The 18,379-nt window shown below is 45.1% G+C and overlaps 1 protein-coding gene across 1 annotated transcript in view; it reads right to left on the bottom strand.

Annotated features, from left to right (window-relative positions):
* COL4A1 (collagen type IV alpha 1 chain) overlaps nt 1-18,379 on the bottom strand; it is a 326,895-nt gene that overhangs the window by 256,759 nt on the left and 51,757 nt on the right. Inside the window, exon 3 of the mRNA XM_084808054.1 lies at nt 8,962-9,012. Coding sequence (XP_084664180.1) covers nt 8,962-9,012 — 51 coding nt within the window. The remainder of the gene's footprint in view (nt 1-8,961; nt 9,013-18,379) is intronic.

Raw genomic sequence — 18,379 nt, 5'->3', positions numbered from 1 at the left:
CTCCGGACCACTTGGAACAGCCTCCTGGGGCAGCACTCTGCAGACGCGATGGAGGCAGCATAATATTCCTTTTTTGCTTCCTTCACCGCCACGTGATAGGCTGAAGATACAGCTCTAGCCCGTGTCTGATCGTCTTTGGAGCGAGACTTCCGCCACCGGCGCTCTAGCCGTCTCACCTCCTGTTTCAGAGCTCGTAACCGCGGATTGAACCATGGTGCAGTCCGAGCCCTGTTCAGGGGGAGAGGGCATTTCGGAGCCACCCGATCTAATGCCCCAGTGATTGCAGCATTCCAGCCACCCACCAGGGTCTCGACCGAGTGGCCGTTGGCGTGCCCCAGAGAATCCCCAAGCGTGTTCAGGAATCCATTTGGATCCATAAGACGCCTGGGGCGGACCATTTTAATGGGTCCTCCACCCCTGCGGAGGGGTTGTGGAACCGAGAAGTCCAACATCACCAGATAGTGATCTGACCATGACAAGGGGGTAATGGATATACCCCCGACTTCCAGATCACTCCCCGCTTCTCCAGAAACAAACACAAGGTCTAGTGCATGACCGGCTACATGGGTGGGCCCAGTTAGAATATGGTGCAGCTCCCAGGAGGCCATGGTCTCCATGAAGTCCCGAGGTGCTCCTGTGAGGATGGCCTCCGAATGTACGTTGAAGTCCCCCAACACCAATAAGTTAGGGGACTGTACACACACATCAGAGACCACCTCAAGCACCTCGGCCAGGGAGTCAGTCATGAAGTGGGGTGGACGGTACACGAGCAGAATCCCCAGACTGCCCTTCGGGCCCAACCTCCAGTACATGCACTCAGCAACCTTGGTCTCCCGGAGAGGGGGTCTGGTGAAGACCAAGGACTCTCGGTAGATAACAGCCACTCCCCCTCCCCGATCCCCAGCCCTCGGCTGCTGTGCATACGAAAATCCAGCTGGACACATGGCTGCAAGGGTTGGAGCAGCAGCCTCGGCCAGCCAGGTCTCCGTAATACATGCCAGGTCTGCACCCTCATCCAGGATCATGTCATGGATGAGGGAGGTTTTCTGGGTAACAGACCTGGCATTGCAGAGCAGCAAACGAAGGCCAGAAGATGGGGTCACGCCTCCCCCAGCCATCCTTTGGCTCTGGACAGGCCCGGAGCAGGGGACAGATACTACACATCTCTCCCTTGTTCCCCTTACCTGGCATGGCCTGCCCCTAGCGCTCCGCCAGCACCTGCCGCCCAGCCTTGGTATGTTCTGGCTTAATGTTTAGCGTTAAGAACATCTTTAAATCTCTTTTGCTGTCCACCAATATTCCGTTTTCCATTCATAAGTTGGGAACAGAGTAACTGCTTTGGAAGACAATAATCAGGCATTCGAACAACATGGCCGATCAAGCAAAGTTGATGGTGGAGAATCATTGTTTCAACGCTGGTGGTCTTTGCTTCTTCCAGTATGCTCACATTAGAATAGAATAGAATAGAATAGAATAGAATAGAATAGAATAGAATAGAATAGAAGGGTTGGAAGGGGCCTACAAGGCCATCGAGTCCAACCCCCTGCTCAGTGCAGGAATCCATCCCTGACAAATGGCTGTCCAGCCTCGTCCTGAAGGCCTCCAGTGTGGGAGAGCCCACCACCTCCCCAGGTAATTGGTTCCATTGTCGTATTGCTCTTACAGTCAGGAGGTTTCTCCTGATGTTCAGCTGGAATCTGGCTTCCTGTAACTTGAGCCCATTATTCCGTGTCCTGCATTCTGGGATGATCAAGAAGAGATCCTGGCCTCCTTCTCTGTGACAACCTTTCAATTACTTGAAGAGCGCTATCATATCTCCCCTCAGTCTTCTCTTCTCAAGGCTAAACATGCCAGTTCTTTCAGTCTCTCTTCATAGGGCTTTGTTTCCAGTCCCCTGATCATCTTTGTTGCCCTCCTCTGAACCCTCTCCAGTTTGTCTGCATCCTTCTTAAAGTGTGGTGCCCAGAACTGGACACAGTACTCCAGATGAGGCCTAACCAGTGCTGAGTACAGGGGAACTAGTACTTCCCGGGATTTGGAAGCTATGCTTCTATTAATGCAGCCCAAAAGAGCATTTGCCTTTTTTGCAGCCACATCACATTGTTGGCTCATATTCAGCTTGTGATCGACAACAATTCCAAGATCCTTCTCACTTGTAGTGTGATTGAGCCACATATCCCCCATCTTGTAACTGTGCATTTGGTTTCTTTTTCCTAGGTGCAGAACTTGGCATTTATCCCTATTAAATGTCATTCTGCTGTTTTCTGCCTAGCGCTCCAGTCTATCCAGATCACTTTGAATTTTGTTTCTGTCTTCCAAAGTATTAGCTATCCCACCCAATTTTGTGTCATCTGCAAATTTGATCAGCATTCCCTGCACCTCCTCCTCCAAGTCATTAATACAAATGTTGAAGAGCACTTGGCCCAGGACTGAGCCCTGCGGTACCCACTCGTTACCTCTCCCCAGTTTGAGAAGGTCCCATTGATAAGCACTCTTTGAGTCCAATTCTGTAGCCAACTGTGGATCCACCGGATCGTTGTTTCATCTAACCCACTTTGCTCATCAGGAGATCATGGGGCACTTTGTCGAAAGCTTTGCTGAAGTCGAGGTATATGATGTCTACAGCATTCCCATGGTCTACAAGGGAGGTTACTTGATCAAAAAATGAGATCAGATTTGTCTGGCAGGACTTGTTTTTGACAAATCCATGTTGGCTTCGAGTAATCATGGCATTGTTGTCAAGGTGCTTCCAGATGGATTCCTTTATCATCTGCTCCAGAATTTTCCCAGGGATTGATGTCAGACTGACTGGTCTGTAGTTCCCAGGTTCCTCCTTTTTACCCTTTTTGAAGATAGGGACCACATTAGCCCTCCTCCAGTCATCTGGCACTTCCCCTGTCCTCCATGATTTCTCAAAGAGAATAGACAGCGGTTCTGAGAGTTCTTCTGCCAGGTCCTAGGATGCAGTTCAGCTGGCCCTGGAGATTTGAACTCATTCAAAGTAATGAGATGTATGCCTATCGATCTCAAGCTGCAATCCTGCCCCTTCAGCATGTACTTTGCCTTTGCCAGGGGGGTCATAGACCCTCTTTTGGGAGAAGACTGAGCCAAAGTAGGAATTGAGCAGCTCTGCCTTTTCTTTGTCATCTGTTATCATTTTGCCATCCTTATTTAATAGCTGAACCACCATTTCTTCCCTCTGCCTTTTACTATGCACGTAGCTGAAGAAAGCCTTTTGTTGTTTTTAGCATCCCTTGCTAACCTCAGCTCATTCTCAGCTTTAGCCTTCCTGACGCCATCCCTGCAATTCTGTGCTATCCGCCTGTACTCTTCCTTTGTTACTTGGCCTTCTTTCCACTTCCTATATGTGTCTTTTTTTGTTTTCAGGTCATCCCTAAGCTTTTTGTGAAGCCACATTGGCTTCTTCTGTTGTCTTCCACCTTTTCTTCTTGTTGGAATTGTTTGTGATTGTGCCTTGAGAATTTCCTTTTTTAAAAGCTCCCACCCATCTTGGACTCCTTTTCTCATTAGCGTTGCTTGCCATGGGACCTTACTGATCATTGTTCTGAGTTTATGAAAATCAGCTTTCCTAAAATCCAGGGTACGCGTTTGACTACACTCGGCTTTTGCTTCCCTTAGAACCAAGAACTCAAGTACAACATGGTTGCTTTCCCCCAGAGTTCCTGTAACTGCTACTTTATCCACTAAGTCATCTCTGTTGGTTAGGATCAAGTCAAGGATAGCCGATCCTCTAGTTCCTTCCTCTACTTTCTGTAGGAGGAAGTTATCTGCCACACAAGTCAGGAAGTTCCTGGAGGGGCCATGTTTTGCAGAATTTGTCTCCCCACAAATATCGGGGAAATTGAAGTCCCCCATTACTACTACATCATGCTTCCTTAAAACATTGGCTATTTGCTTTTCAAAAGTTTCATCCTTGTCTTCTCCTTGATTGGGTGGCCGGTAGTAGACTCTGACCACCAGGTTACTTTTATTCTTTGCTCCATTTATTTCAACCCAGATGCTCTCAATGGGGCTACCAAGCTCCTCCTCCTGTATTTCTGTGCAGAGATACGTATTTTTCACATACAGTGCAACCCCACCTCCCTTTCTGTTCCTCCTGTTCTTTTTAAACAAGTTATATCCTTCAATTGCCGTATTCCAGTCATGAGAGTCATCCCACCAAGTCTCAGTTATACCTATCAGGTCATAATTTCCCTCTTGTATTAAGAGTTCAAGTTCGTTCTGTTTGTTTCCCATACTCTGGGCATTAGTATATAGACATCGAAGACCATGTGCTTCATAGTCTGGCTTTCTTCCTACATGTGTCTGAAGACTATTATTGGGCGCTATCAGAGCTGTTCCCTCCGTTGCAGTGCATGCGCCTACGTCCATTGTTACCCCCAACATTACATCTCCCTTCCCCGTAGGATTCAGTTTAAAGCCCTCCTGATGAAGTTCTTCATGCTGTGGCCAAACACATTCTTCCTATCCTTTGTGAGGTGCAACCCATCCCTAGCCAACAGCCCATCTTCCAGGAAGTATAGCCCGTGGTCCCAGAATCCAAATCTCTCTCGTCGGCACCACCTTCGTAGCCAGTCATTCACCCGGAGTATTTTTCGTTCCCTTTCTATCCCTCTTCTAACTACTGGAAGGATGGATGAGAAAACTATCTGGGCCCCAAAGTTCTTGAGTTTCCTTCCCAAAGCTTCAAAGTCTGACGTTATCTCTTCATAGCTCCGCTTGGCGGTATCATTTGTTCCCACATGGATGAGAAGAAAGCGATACCTGTCAGTGGGCTTTATGAGTGCAGGCAACCTTTAGTCCATCTGTCTTCCCAAGTAATTTGCAGAATTTTTCGGAGGCAGCGTTGGTGGAATTTTTCGAGAATTCAGGAGTGGCGTTTATAGATGGTCCATGTTTCACAGGCGTACAGTAAGGTCGGTAGTACAATGGCTTTGTAAACAAGCATTTTGGTCTCCCTGCGAATGTCCCGATCCTCGAACACTGTATGCTTCATTCGGGAGAATGCTATAGTCACAGAGCTCAGGCGATGCAGAATTTCAACGTCGATGTCGGCTTTTGTGGAGAGATGGCTGCCAAGATAAGAAAAGTCATCGACATTTTCCAGCATCACACCGTTAAGCTGGATTGATGGCGCTACAGAGGGACTGGTTTGTGCTTGCTGGTAAAGCACTTTGGCTTTTTTGATGTTAAGCGAGATGCCGAGCTTTTCATATGCTTCTGCGAAGATGTTTAGGATAGTTTGGAGATTGTCCTCTGAATGTGCGCAGATTACGTTATCATCAGCATATTGAAGTTCTATGACAGAGGATGTAATTACCTTACTTTTTGCTTTCAGCCTACTGAGATTAAAAAGTTTTCCATGTGTTCGATATATGATTTCTACACCAGGGGGAAGTTTCCCTTCAACAAGGTGTAGAATCATAGCGATGAAGATAGAGAATAAGGTTGGAGCAATGACGCATCCCTGTTTAATGCCTGATCCCACTTTGAATGGATCACTTTGAGAGCCACTGTTATCCAAGATTGTTGCCGTCATGTCATCATGGAGAAGCCGCAAGATGTTCACAAATTTATTAGGGCATCCGGTTTTCAGAAGGATGGTCCAGAGAGCAGTACGATTTACAGTGTCGAAGGCCTTAGTCTGATCAATAAACGCCATGTACAGGGGTTGGTTTTGCTCCCTGCATTTTTCTTGGAGCTGTCGTGTGGTGAAGATCATATCCACTGTCCCCCTGGAAGGGCGGAAGCCATTTTGGGATTCAGGGAGGATGTCTTCTGAGATAGGTAGAAGGCAGTTTGTGAGGATCCTTGCCAGGATTTTGCCTGCTGTAGCTAGAAGGGAGATGCCTTGATAGTTTCCACAATCTGTTTTATCACCCTTTTTAAAGACAGTGATAATTATGGCATCCCTGAAGTCTGCTGGGATCTCCTCCCTGATCCAGATTTTTTCGATGAGCTTGTGAAGCTGTTGTGTAGCTTCAGGCCCACCTTCTTTAAAGACTTCAACAGGGATCCCATCAGGTCCACTAGCTTTATTATTTTTCATTTGGTTAATGGCTTTACTGACTTCCTCGAAACTAGGGGATACTGCAAGCTCATCTCTGGTTTGTTTTTGTGGGATTTGCGAGAAAACCTCATCAGCCACAATAGAGTTATGGTTAATGAGGTTGTGGTAATGCTCTTTCCAACGCAGTGCAATAGACTCTTTGTCCATTAGAAGTTTGGCACCATCTATTGAGCGTAAGGGGTTTGTACCATGGTTTGGTGGTCTGTAGATGGCCTTTGTGGCATTAAAAAAAGCCCTGTGTGTCATGCGCTTCTGCAAAATGCTGAATTTCTTGAGCTTTCTTTGTCCACCAGATGTTCTCAAGTTCTCTAGTTCTTCTTTGGACCTCAGCCTTTACACTGGTGTAGATTTTTTTCTTAGCGGCACAGTTGATGTCTTTTTGCCATATTTGGAAAGCTTTCCTTTTCTTATCAATAATATGTTCAATCTCCCTGTCATTCTCATCAAACCAGTCCTGATGTTTCTTAGTTTGGTATCCGATAGTTTGTTCACAGGCTGCGATAATGGAGGTCTTCAGTTTATTCCAGTGTTCCTCGACATTTTCAGGGGTTTCCATAGGTAGATGTTCCTTGAGGGTTGTTTGAAAGCAGGCTCGCTTAACAGGGCCTTGAAGGGCTTGGGTGTTCATTTTACGCCTTGGTTTTCTTCCCTGGAGCCTACGTTGAGGGACAGTCTTAATGGCCATCGAGGAACGAATTAATCGGTGGTCTGTCCAGCAGTCGCCAGCACTCGCCATGGCTCTGGTGAGGCGTACATCGCAGCGATCTCTGGCACGGACAATTACATGATCTAGAAGATGCCAGTGCTTCGACCGAGGGTGCTTCCATGATGTTTTAAATTTATTTTTCTGATGAAAAAGTGTGTTGGTAATGACAAGATTATGCTCTGCACATTTAGTCAGAAGTAGAATTCCATTCTGGTTGCTATTGCCGACTCCTCCTTTCCCAATGGTCCCTGGCCACAAATCAGAATCACACCCAACTCTTGCATTAAAATCGCTCAGGAGGATGATTTTATCCTCCTTAGGTATCTCTGATAAGATGGTGTCCAGTTGGGAGTAAAAATTTTCTTTGATGTCTTCATCAGCATCTAATGTTGGTGCATGGGCACTTAGAATAGTTGCCTGCTGGTTTTTGGCGAGTTTTATTCGGAGGGTTGAGAGTCGTTCATTAGTGCCAGTAGAAACTTCTGACAAGAGCTTCATAAGATCATTTTTAATAGCAAAGCCTACTCCATGTATTCGTTGTTCTTGTTCAGGCAGTCCTTTCCAGAAGAAGGTGTAACCTCCTTTCTCTTCCTTCAGTTGTCCCTCTCCTGCTCTTTGAGTTTCTTGGAGTGCTGCTATGTCAATGTTAAAACGTTTCAGCTCCCTTGCAATAATGGGAGACCTGCGTTCAGGGCGTTCACTATATGTATTGTCCAGCAGTGTCCGTATATTCCATGTTCCAAAGTTCATTTGTCTTTTGTGACCGCTGAATGGTGACCCCACTGGACGTGGTAATCCACTCAGGGAGAAGATGAGGCAGACTATGTTAAGGGCACCTTTTCTAGCCCCCTCCCCATACGGGGTGAGCAGAGTGGATCCTGAATAGGACTGCTCAGTCATGGATACACCTGCCGAACTACTCAACTGCCTCGGTCCTTGAGTCAGGATGACTGAATCTGTATCCACTGCCCATGTGCCGGTCCATGACTAGGGGCTTCCAGATTTCACAGTCCTGCCCCCGTTGCCATTCACCGAACACCATGGGACTTCTGGTTGGTTGGGTTTAGATTGGAAGACGCCTGTGCGTGAATTTGTTTTATGTGTGGAGATCAGTGCGCAATGACCAACACACAGTCTTCACATAAAAGGCTCTAATCCAATGGCATGGATATCATGACAATTGGTGGTCCTTTATCTGCTGCAGCCTTCATCTGCCTTCTCAGCCGTTGTAACATATGCCTTGTTATCTTCCGCCTGTTCTGCCGTTGAGGACTTTCTTGGATCATTCTTTGTCTGGTTCCTCCTCCTTGACCTTGCCACCATGGGTAACCCTGCTGGGAGTACATAACTCCCAAGGGCTTCGCTCACAGGGTTCATTGGAACACACAAGCCCACTCACCACAGCAAGGTGACGATCCAGCGAGTGTGTCACCAGCCACCACTGCTGTGCTGGTATGTGTTGCAGTTTCACCACATTCTCAAGTTTCTTTTTTCTTCATCTTCAAGCATTCTTCCATTCTCATTCAATATTCATGCATGGATTCCCTCCAGGCCTGAGATCTTGTGCATGAAGAAGTAGATCTGTAAATCCATTACTGATTTGTGCAGGATTTCACTTTTCACTGTGTTCAGCAGGATGCCATTTGGATTTCTGTGTAAGGTAGAGCACTTCCTCTGCTCGCTCGTTTCTTCTCCCCACCTCTAACTCACACACAATAGGATTTGGGGGGATATTACACATTTGGAGTAGCTGTTCTAAGCATGTAAGACTGTATCAGAATGGCTTTGTTTAGGATTGGGGTGTAAAATGATATAAATAATGTCTATGAACATGGGCTGCGAAGAGAAAACTCCCTGGAAAAGATCCTGATGCTGGGAAAGATTGAAGGCAAAAGAAGAAGGGGATGGCAGAGGATGAGATGGCTAGATAGCATCACCAATGCAATGAATATGAATTTGAGCACACTCCAGGAGAGAGCAGAGGACAGGAAGGCCTGGCGTGCTATGGTCCATGGGGTCACGAAGAGTCGGACACAACTTAACGACTGAACAACAGTGAACATCGGCAGGTTTTTGGACCCACCTTAGAAGTCATCTAATTTTGTTCCAGTGATTTGTACAAAGTTAACAAAATCAGCAGAAAAATGAGACACTGGATACTTACTTTTTGCCCCTTTACTCCACTGCAGTCACATTTTCCACAGCCAGAACAAGTCTGTAAGTTAAAAGAAAAAAAAATCCTTGAATTTGATAACAGTTCTAACACATGGTAAACTGCTCATTAGATAAAAGAGTTAAATGTAATAAAAATATAACCGTTCAACCAAAGTAGTTAAAATATGAACCACCAGGCAGGTGACTGCATTAGAAATGCATTAGAAATTAGAAGAACCACATTTCTCCAGCTGTGAAATTGGCATTCCTTAGAAGGCACAAGCTTATTCTGAAGCCTTTCTTCGAAGCCTTTTTGTATGGATTGACTGCCCCAGAAGGTGTATGACTGCTGTTGAAAAGATGCCCTGTTTCAAGGTACTCCATAACCCCAAACAACCTGGGAGATAGGAAATTAGTCTGCAGTAAAACACCCTTAAAAATATTATTTTGTTCCAATCTGTGACAGCAATTTGTGTACAGAAATGAGTGTATGTGTGAATCTTCCATAGCAGGGAAGCAACAGTTTTCTGTGCAGGAGAGTAGTTGGTGTAGTTTGTATCTTATTATTAGGTAATGCATGCATTATCCCTTTTTGGATCCCTGTGTGGCAACCTTTTCTGTACAGGTGCAAATTTTTAGTTGGCATGCAGGCTTCTGTGTGCTCATAGTTCCCTAGCTCAGTGTAACTGTTTGTCAAGCTGCTCAACTTCAGTGAGGATCTCTTATAAATTGGAGGGCAGGAACTGGAACTACAAACCAACATGCAGTCCATAGATCTGGAAAATAGGATCTAATTGAACCAACAGTACTACTTCCTGAACTATCTGTGTTATCTAGAAGAAACAAATTGCCTCTCTTCAACTTATCTGACCTGAGCTGACTTCAGCTCCTTTGCTTGACGTGATCACAAAGGGAGGAGAGCTGTAAGCCACTCCCCCCACCCCTCGCCCATTTCTCTACCCTTCCTGAGAAACTTCTAGGGAAGCTTTAAGTGCTTAACTAATCACTGAGAGCCTTAACTCTTCCATCAGCATTTGAATGCTACCTTGTAATGTTCTTAGCTTTATAACACATTATATCCATTTCAAATACCTACATTTAAATGTGAAAAACTCCTGATGTAAACCTTGGTACTGTCTTTTGAGGAAAACTATTTAAAACAATAAACGTATATCTGTTTTCATAAATAGGAACTTCCTTGGCCCTAATTTTATGTTTTCTAGAACAGTGGTCTCCAAAGTGGGGTGTGCAAGATGATCCACTAGGGTGTGCGAGCCGCCTGATAACTGAGCAGCCTCCCGCTGCCCCATCGAGCTGCCATTGTGTGCAATGATGGTGGAGGCAGCAGGATGGAACGGGGGCTGAGAGGGAAGCTCCGTGGCATTGCTCTCTCGGCTCTAGTCCTATCCTGCCTCTGCCACAGCCACTGACAGTAACCGCTCCTGTCTCTGCCAGGCACGACAAAGGCAGGCACAGTTGCTTGCTCTGCCATGGCACCGGAGCAGCTGCCATCCTGCCAAAGGAGAGTGGGAAGGAGATTGACCCTTCCCACTCTCCTCTGGCAGAATGAAGCCAAGAAGAAAGCGAGCACTTCCCTCTCAGCTGCCATCCTGCCAAAGGAGAGTGGGAAGGGTGAACAGCCCAGGCCAAGCTGCCACTCAGCCAAGGAGCGGGGGCTGTCGTACTTGTCCGACTCTGTGCAGGGCGCACAGCCAACAACCGGGACTCCTGGCTCCAGCACAGGCAGGAGTCCAGCCAAGTGCGTCTTTCCCCTCCTTGCAAGTCGACAGTGGCACCCTCACGTGATCATTGGCTTAACTGACGTATGCCCAGTTAAGTGGATTTACATATTATATTATCTAGTAGTAACTAAACTGACCCTCACAAAATGGACAATATATTTTTTACTGACAGAAAAAAGGTTTTTGTACCATTACTTAAAAAAAGGTGTTTTAAAAATATTGTTTATTTCTTCTTTATCTCATCCTTTTTTAATTTCTATTTCTGTGTATGTTTTATAATGTGCATAATATATTAGTACAGTAGTACACACACACACACACACACACACACACTTATTTATTTATTTATTTATAAATAAATAAATAAATATTCATATATTGGGGGCGCATGCTCAAAATTTTTTTACTGATAGAGGTGTGATCAAAAAAGTTTGGACACCACTGCTCTAGAACACCAAAATTTAAAACTCAGATTACATCTGGAAGACCTTGAGAGCAAATGTGTACTACCTTTTTTTGAAGAGGAACACACAGCATGGTTTTCCCCTCACAAAATTCATATAGTATAATGGAAACATCCCAACAGGTGAGGAATACTTTTTAAGGCATAAGATGATTTGGTAGTGATCTAATGGCATGGATATGACATAGAATATCCATTTCGCACAAATGGATATTCTATGTCAGAGATCATTGTGTGAGTTGTCCCTTAAACTGGCGTTTTTCTGTGTCTTCCACTGCATTTTCCTTGCCTGCTTAAAGATTTCATGCAGAGGTCCCCAACCTTTCTGGGCTAATGGGAACATTCGGAATTTTGAGAAAGTGCTGCAAGCACCAAAACATAATGGCTTTCATAGGGGGGCTTACAAGTATATTATACACTGTGGGGTGGTTCACATGATGTGAGGGTGGTTAATAAGCCATGGTGGCTTATTAATTACCCTGTGTGTGCGGGTCATGTGCCAGCCCAATTTACATAATTACGTTCACCAGGCGCAGCTTCTCGTGTTGTCTGAACTGGGTGAGGGTGGCTTGTTGGGGTGGTTAACAAACCACCCAGAAACCATTGCCTTTTGTAGGATTGTAGGGTGGTTTGTTAACCATCCAAACCAGCCATGTTCACTGGGTTCGGATACCACAAGAAGCTGTGGCAGGGGGCTTGAATTGGCAACCTGGTGCTTGTGGGTGCCACAACCCACCATGGCTTAAGCCATGGTGGCCTGGGGTAATTGTGCAAACCAGGTTAGTGTGTCTATCTTGCAGGGCTGTTATAAAGAATACTAAGATATGAATGGCTTTGAACATTTGAATGTGCTAAAAATATACATGCTAGGTATTATGTATTTCAGTGCATATACTATAGTGCATATACTATAATATCCAGCACATGCACAACTCATGCATCTGATGGAAAGCTTATGTAACAATAAATGTTTTAAGAGTTGCCACAGAATTCCAGGGCTGTTTTTAATGCCATAAGAGCCAGAGAGCCCACCTGCCTGATCTCTTCCTTTGGGAGGGGGCTCAGAATAAGAAATGGGGGATGGGTGGGTGCTCATCTAAGAAGCCCTACTTGACACTCTGCCTCTGTGGCATTGCCACCGCAGCAAGCAGGGTAGGTGCTGCAGTGGCAGCAATGCCTATAGAGGGCCTTGCAGCGTGTGTGCGGGGTGTGATTCACCACCCCTCCCAATCTGCCACCTGAGCAGTGGATTCACTACATCTCGAATCCCCTTATCCTGGATCACAAATTGGAGGTAACGTGCGGATTCCTCTCCCTGTCTCTTCCTCATGCCCCTGTTAGCCTCTAGGCCAGCATACAGGGCTTGGTGAGGGGGTGGGACCCATACAGGGTGCGCAACCCTCTGCAGGCCAGACTGGGAATCTCCACGGGAAGAACAAAGATTGAAATAAAGTCCATACTAAACCTAGACAGCATAGTAAGAAGCAGAGACATCACCTTGCCGACAAAGGTCCGTCTAATCAAAGCTATGGTTTTCCCAGTAGTAACATATGGCTGTGAGAGCTGGACTATAAGGAAGGCTGAGCGCCGAAGAATGGATGCTTTCGAACTGTGGTGCTGGAGAAGACTCTTACGAGTCCCCTGGACTGCAAGGAGGTCAAATCAGGCCATCCTAAAGGAAATCAACCTTGACTGCTCATTGGAAGGACAGATACTGAAGCTGAAGCTCAAATATTTTGGCCACTTAATGCAAAGAGAAAACTCTCTGGAAAAGACCCTGATGCTGGGAAAGACTGAAGGCAAAAGGAGAAGGGGATGGCAGAGGATGAGATGGCTAGATAGCATCACTGATGCAATGAATATGGACTTGAGCACGCTCCGGGAGAGAGCGCAGGACAGGAAGGCCTGGCGTGCTATGGTCCATGGGGTCACGAAGAGTCGGACACGATTCAACGACTGAACAACAACAAAGAACATAAGAAGAGTCAAGCTGGATCAGACCATGGGTCCATCTATTGATATACATATGCATACCACCTCTGGTACTGAAGGTAGCACATAGCCATCAGGACTGGGATAGCCTTCTCCTCAAGGAATCTGTCTAACCCCCTTTTAAAGCCAACCCCCTTTTAAAGCCATCCAAGTTGGTGGTCCTCACTACATCTTGTGGTAGTGCATTTCATAGTTTAACCATGCGCTGAGTGAAGCAGTACTTCCTTCTATCTGTCCTGAATCTCCCACCAATCACCTTCATGGGATGACCCTGGGTTCTAGTATTATGAGAGAGGCAGAAAAATGTCTCCCTATCCAGTTTCTCCACACAGTGCAAAATTTTGTACACTCCTCACTCACCTTTTCTCTAAACCACACAGTCCCAGATGCTGGAACATTTCCTCATAGTAGAGTTCCTTCAGCCCCTTTGATAATTTTAGTTGCTCTTTTAGGGCTTTGCTTTAAGGAGCAGAGAATATTTTTTTGAAAACTCCCCCACCCCACACACACACCGCCCACCTCTCCTTGCAGGAACAAAACTAAAGGGGGAGAAAATCCTGGCATACAAACTAGGGACACTACTCCATCCAAGCTTACCCGCTTATGTCCAATAATAGCTCCATATAATTATCAGAGTAGAATGTTGTTCTTGTTGCAGGAACACACATCGTCCAACATACTATCATGAATTCATTAATTTGGATGGAGGTGCTTGATTAAGCCAGTTTCCTTCCTAATTTCTTCATAGTTAAAAAAAACCTGATAGCTCCATGAACATATACACATTCTCATACACAGCCTTGGAGATCGTTAGGAAAGGAGTTTTCCTCCGACCGCTCACACGCATAATTAAAACAAACATTTCCCCAATCCACACATCCTTGCTAGGTTAAAAAATTGTTCTATTGTTCTAACTATGAGAATGTTTCTACCCATTAAACTACTAGGAAGATAGTCCGATTTGATTTTGAAAACAATATAAAGCCAGTCATGGGCTCCTTTTCCTCCACCTTAGTCACTTGCCATCACCAATCAGCATAGTCATATAGCTGAGTAAAGTTGAATACTCCAGAAAGGTAAGAAGTGCAACATCGTCTTACTCCTGTTGTTGGCAGGTCCAGATGATAACCAAGCAACTCCTGGTCATGCTCTTTTTTCTTTTGTCCTGGGCTACAACTGCACTTTTGTTTATTGAGAAAGGTTTTAAATAAATAAATAAATAAATAAATAATCAACCCACTTTTCCAAGCACGTCCCCCCACCCCATCATGTTGCTTGGTGGTATGAAAAAAAAAGTAGTGTTTTTTTTTTTTTTTAGCACTTGTGAATTCCTGCCCTTGTTGTTCTGCTAGCTTATACACATACCAGTAACTCCGAAGGTCTCTAATGTTTGGCCAAATTAATGTCATCTGTAATGTTAAAATTGTTAAAGAGATGTTTCATTCACAACTAGGGTAGACTGAAACAGTCATAGGAAATTGTATTTTATTGTTTTAACATTTGCTTGAGGTTAAGGGAACCAAAATGGTCAATATTCCCTCTTCAGTTACTCTCTCGACTAGACAGGAAACTGGCAAAAATTAAAGTTTTCCTCATAAAGAAAAAAGTACGATTTTTCGATATTATATTCTCCCAGCTGAATATGGTATGTCGTAAATAAAAACATGTTCTATAACTCTCTGAGAAAAGTTGTAACAAATTACATAAATAGAACATATTAATTAACTGCAACAACTTTTATAAGTAATGGATCCAGTGCAGGACAATAAACAACATGCCAGGGCAGTGCACCCACTACAAGATTTGGTTCAACCCCTTATTTGGGGATTTAGAAAATAGCCAGCTTTGCCTGGGACTGATTTGGAGGTCACCCGCTTTGATTTTGGCCCAAACCTTGATTTGGAAGTCCAAATCTTTGTGCCTCACATTGACTATCAAGAAACTCAACAAACTGCTATATTTTTTAATATCACAATTGGATGAAATTTGCAGACATAGTAGCACCTTATGAATGGATTATGCCTGCAAAATTTCACACAATTAGGTGCAAGGTACTTATCAAGATTGTAGCATGCAGGTAGGGGTGGCTCATCCCTCTCCCTGCATTACATCTCTCCCCCCCCCCGCAACATTCCCCTAGGCATGTATTGGAATTCCCTCCCCATTGGCTGGGGAGGGAATGGATAAACTTCCCCTCCCAGCATGCTGCATTCTTGGTAAGAATTGTGGAGCACACAACTCTAAATAGTTAAAGAAAAATGGAGACTTTGCTTCAGGCAATTCATTAAACATAATGTATAGTTTGTCCCTGACTTTGCATTTAGTAACTCCACTGCTAAGTATAAGATTACAGTTCAGCCACTTTAGCTACAGGAGCACAGTGGTTTCACATTAAAATAGTGTATTCCCAGATTGTCCAAATTAGACTTATAACCACCCTGGCAAAGAATGTATTAAAACCTTCCTTTGAAGAATTGGCTATAAGAATCCTCCAGCTGAGCAGCTGAGAAATTACAGAAGACAGGATGCCAGTTTAAACAGACTTTTGTTCCCATTCATGGGTTATGCTACTTCCTATTAAAGCTTCCAACTTGTTTTTTAGCATCTCAGCACTAAGTATAAAAGGAATCTGTTTCCCAGATGCGTCACTGCATAAGTTCCCAAGGGTTCCATTCATATTTGCAGAGCTACACAGATGCATTAAAGGTCAGTTGGAGAACCCTTAAGAATATAAGAGCCATGCTGGATCAAACCAAGGGTCCATCTAGTCCAGCATTCTGTTCACTCAGTGGCTAACCAGCTGTCGACCAGGAACCCACAAGCAGGGCATGAGCGCAACGGCACCCTCCCACCCATGTTCCCCAGCAACTGGTGTACATAGGCTCACTGCCTCTGGTCTCCCCTTACCCTCCTTTTTTCCAAGCTAAACAGTCCCGGCTATTGTAACCTTCTATCATAGGGGAGATCCTACAGCCCCTTGATCATTTTAGTTGCCCTTTTCTGCACCTTTTCCAGTTCTACAAGATCTTTTTTTAGGTGTGGTGACCAGAATTGGACAAAGTATTCCAAGTGTGGTTGCACTATAGTTTTGTAAAGGGGCAGTATGATGTTGGCAGTTTTATTCTCAATCCCTTTTCTAATTATGCCTAACATGGAGTTTGCTTTTTTTACAGTGGCCGCACACTGGGTTGACATTTTCATCGAGCTGTCCACCACACCCCCAAGATCTATTTCCTGGTCAGTCACGGCTAGCTCAGATCCCATCAGGCTATACTTGAAGTTGGGATTTTTTGCCCCAGTGTGCATCACCTTACACTTGCTTACCTTGAACCGCATTTGCCATTTAGATGCCCATTCTCCCTTAAAACTCCTGTATCCAATATCTTTTTTTCTTTCTTTTTTTTACTGTCTGGTTCTTCTTAATATTTATCACAAGTTAGGTTTTTGTTTCTTAATTTTTAAGAGATCTTAGTGGAAAAGTAGTGTTATGTTGTTAATCTTAGAAGGCAAACTGGGAATACATATCTAGTGCACTAGCCAATGTGCCAATGTAACATTTCACAATAATATGTTCTGAACGGTCAATTTGAAAATGAGTTTACAGCTTAAAGAATAATAATCATGTGATACAGTTTCGGGTCATTTCAGTTAGAAGCTTGATTTTGAGCATCATTTTGACCATAAGATGGTTGTGCTCTCCACATTACCAATGTTTACTTTGCGACAGTGGGGTTGGGTGGGATGGCCGGCCTTTTAGATTTCTACTACAAATGTGTGTAGACTTTGTGGTAGTAGTATTTTATCCTGAAAGCAAGATTCATGTCTGAAATGTACATATTCACTATTTGTGAAGTTTTTATATACCTTGTTAATGTATTGGATGCTACATTCTCCAGGCTAATGGGAGCAGGACTTTCCTCTGCAAACCTCACTGAATAAGGCTGCCTTTACATTAAAAAAAAATCCGCAGTCCTACTGTTGTGGACTCTTTCCGCATTTACAGCGGGCTCCCAGATTGCTGAGAGGGGAAGTTTTTAATTTTCAAGTTCCATAGAGATCAATGAAAAAGTGCCATCTAGTGGCTATTTTAATAGTGTAACAATCCAATGTATTTTAATACTTCATTATTTCCGGATTTATTTAACATGGAATAACCAGGAAATACCACTGGATGTGCCCTGGAGGTTGATGACGTCATGAAAAGGACCCTCAAACTTCCATGACTGAGCAATCTCAACAGCAGGATAAAACCTCTGTGTGAAGAGGCCCCAAATCAGGGTATGATCTTCCAACTGACCACTTAAAGCATGGGTGGGCAACCTCCGGCCTGCAAGCCTAATCTGGTCTGCAGAGGTTCCCAGACGAGCCCGTGGAGGGTTGGGCACCCTCTATGGCCCTGTTCACTCCCCTCCCCAAGCCCCGCCCAATGGCCTGGAGGCTACTGGAGGGTTGGGGAGGAAGTGGAGAGAGGTAACAAGGAGTGGCAGCCAATGCCAGCCGAGTGTCAGGAGCGCCCTAGCTGCCTCTTGCAGTCCCCACCAATAGCCAACTCAGGACACAGACGACGAGGAATTCTTTGTGAGACTTTATTCCTTTATGACTCTTTTAGATACTAATCACTAGCGACAAAGCAAGGAAAAGCACTGGGGAAAGATAGCAGAGTAGCCTAAGATCCAGGTAAGGCAGTTGGTCCCCATTTGAAGGAGAACCACGGGAAGACCCTGAACTTATGGGCTAGGGAGAGAGCCTCCCTCTTTCCCTTGGGTCCCCGGGACGCGACCATTGTTTGCGCGCCAAGCAAACACTACGCCTCCTTTCTACGCCCTCCATCTGTCGTCACTCCCTGCTGCACCAAGCATCCAGCAAGCCCCCTCCAGCACTCTCTCACTGCCAGGGTCACTATCTATCCCAGGAGGAATCTCTGCCAGCTGCTGTGCTTGTGAGAGATGAACAAGGCCCTCTCCCACGGATTGCTGTTCCTCCTCAGAATCAGAACTGCTCTGGGGCTCTATTGGCTCAGTTTCCACCCTAACATCGAGTGCATTTTGCTCCTGCCCATTCCCCACATGGAGAACAAGAAGCAGGAGTGAAGCCTTACAGGAGAAGGCACGGTGCAGGTGAAGCCAGCCAGGGCAGCTTTGCTATGCATGGGCCTTCCCCAATGTGGGAAACCCCCCACATACAGTGAAGCCGGTTCCCAGCTGGCATGTTGGGTGAATCACCCATGCAGC

This window comes from Heloderma suspectum, chromosome 1 (genome assembly GCF_057233095.1).
Source record: "Heloderma suspectum isolate Gila_16-S chromosome 1, 16-S_ref, whole genome shotgun sequence".
Taxonomy (NCBI): domain Eukaryota; kingdom Metazoa; phylum Chordata; class Lepidosauria; order Squamata; family Helodermatidae; genus Heloderma; species Heloderma suspectum.
Note: the sequence above shows the minus strand (reverse complement) of the source record. Positions and strands in the feature narration are given on the sequence as shown.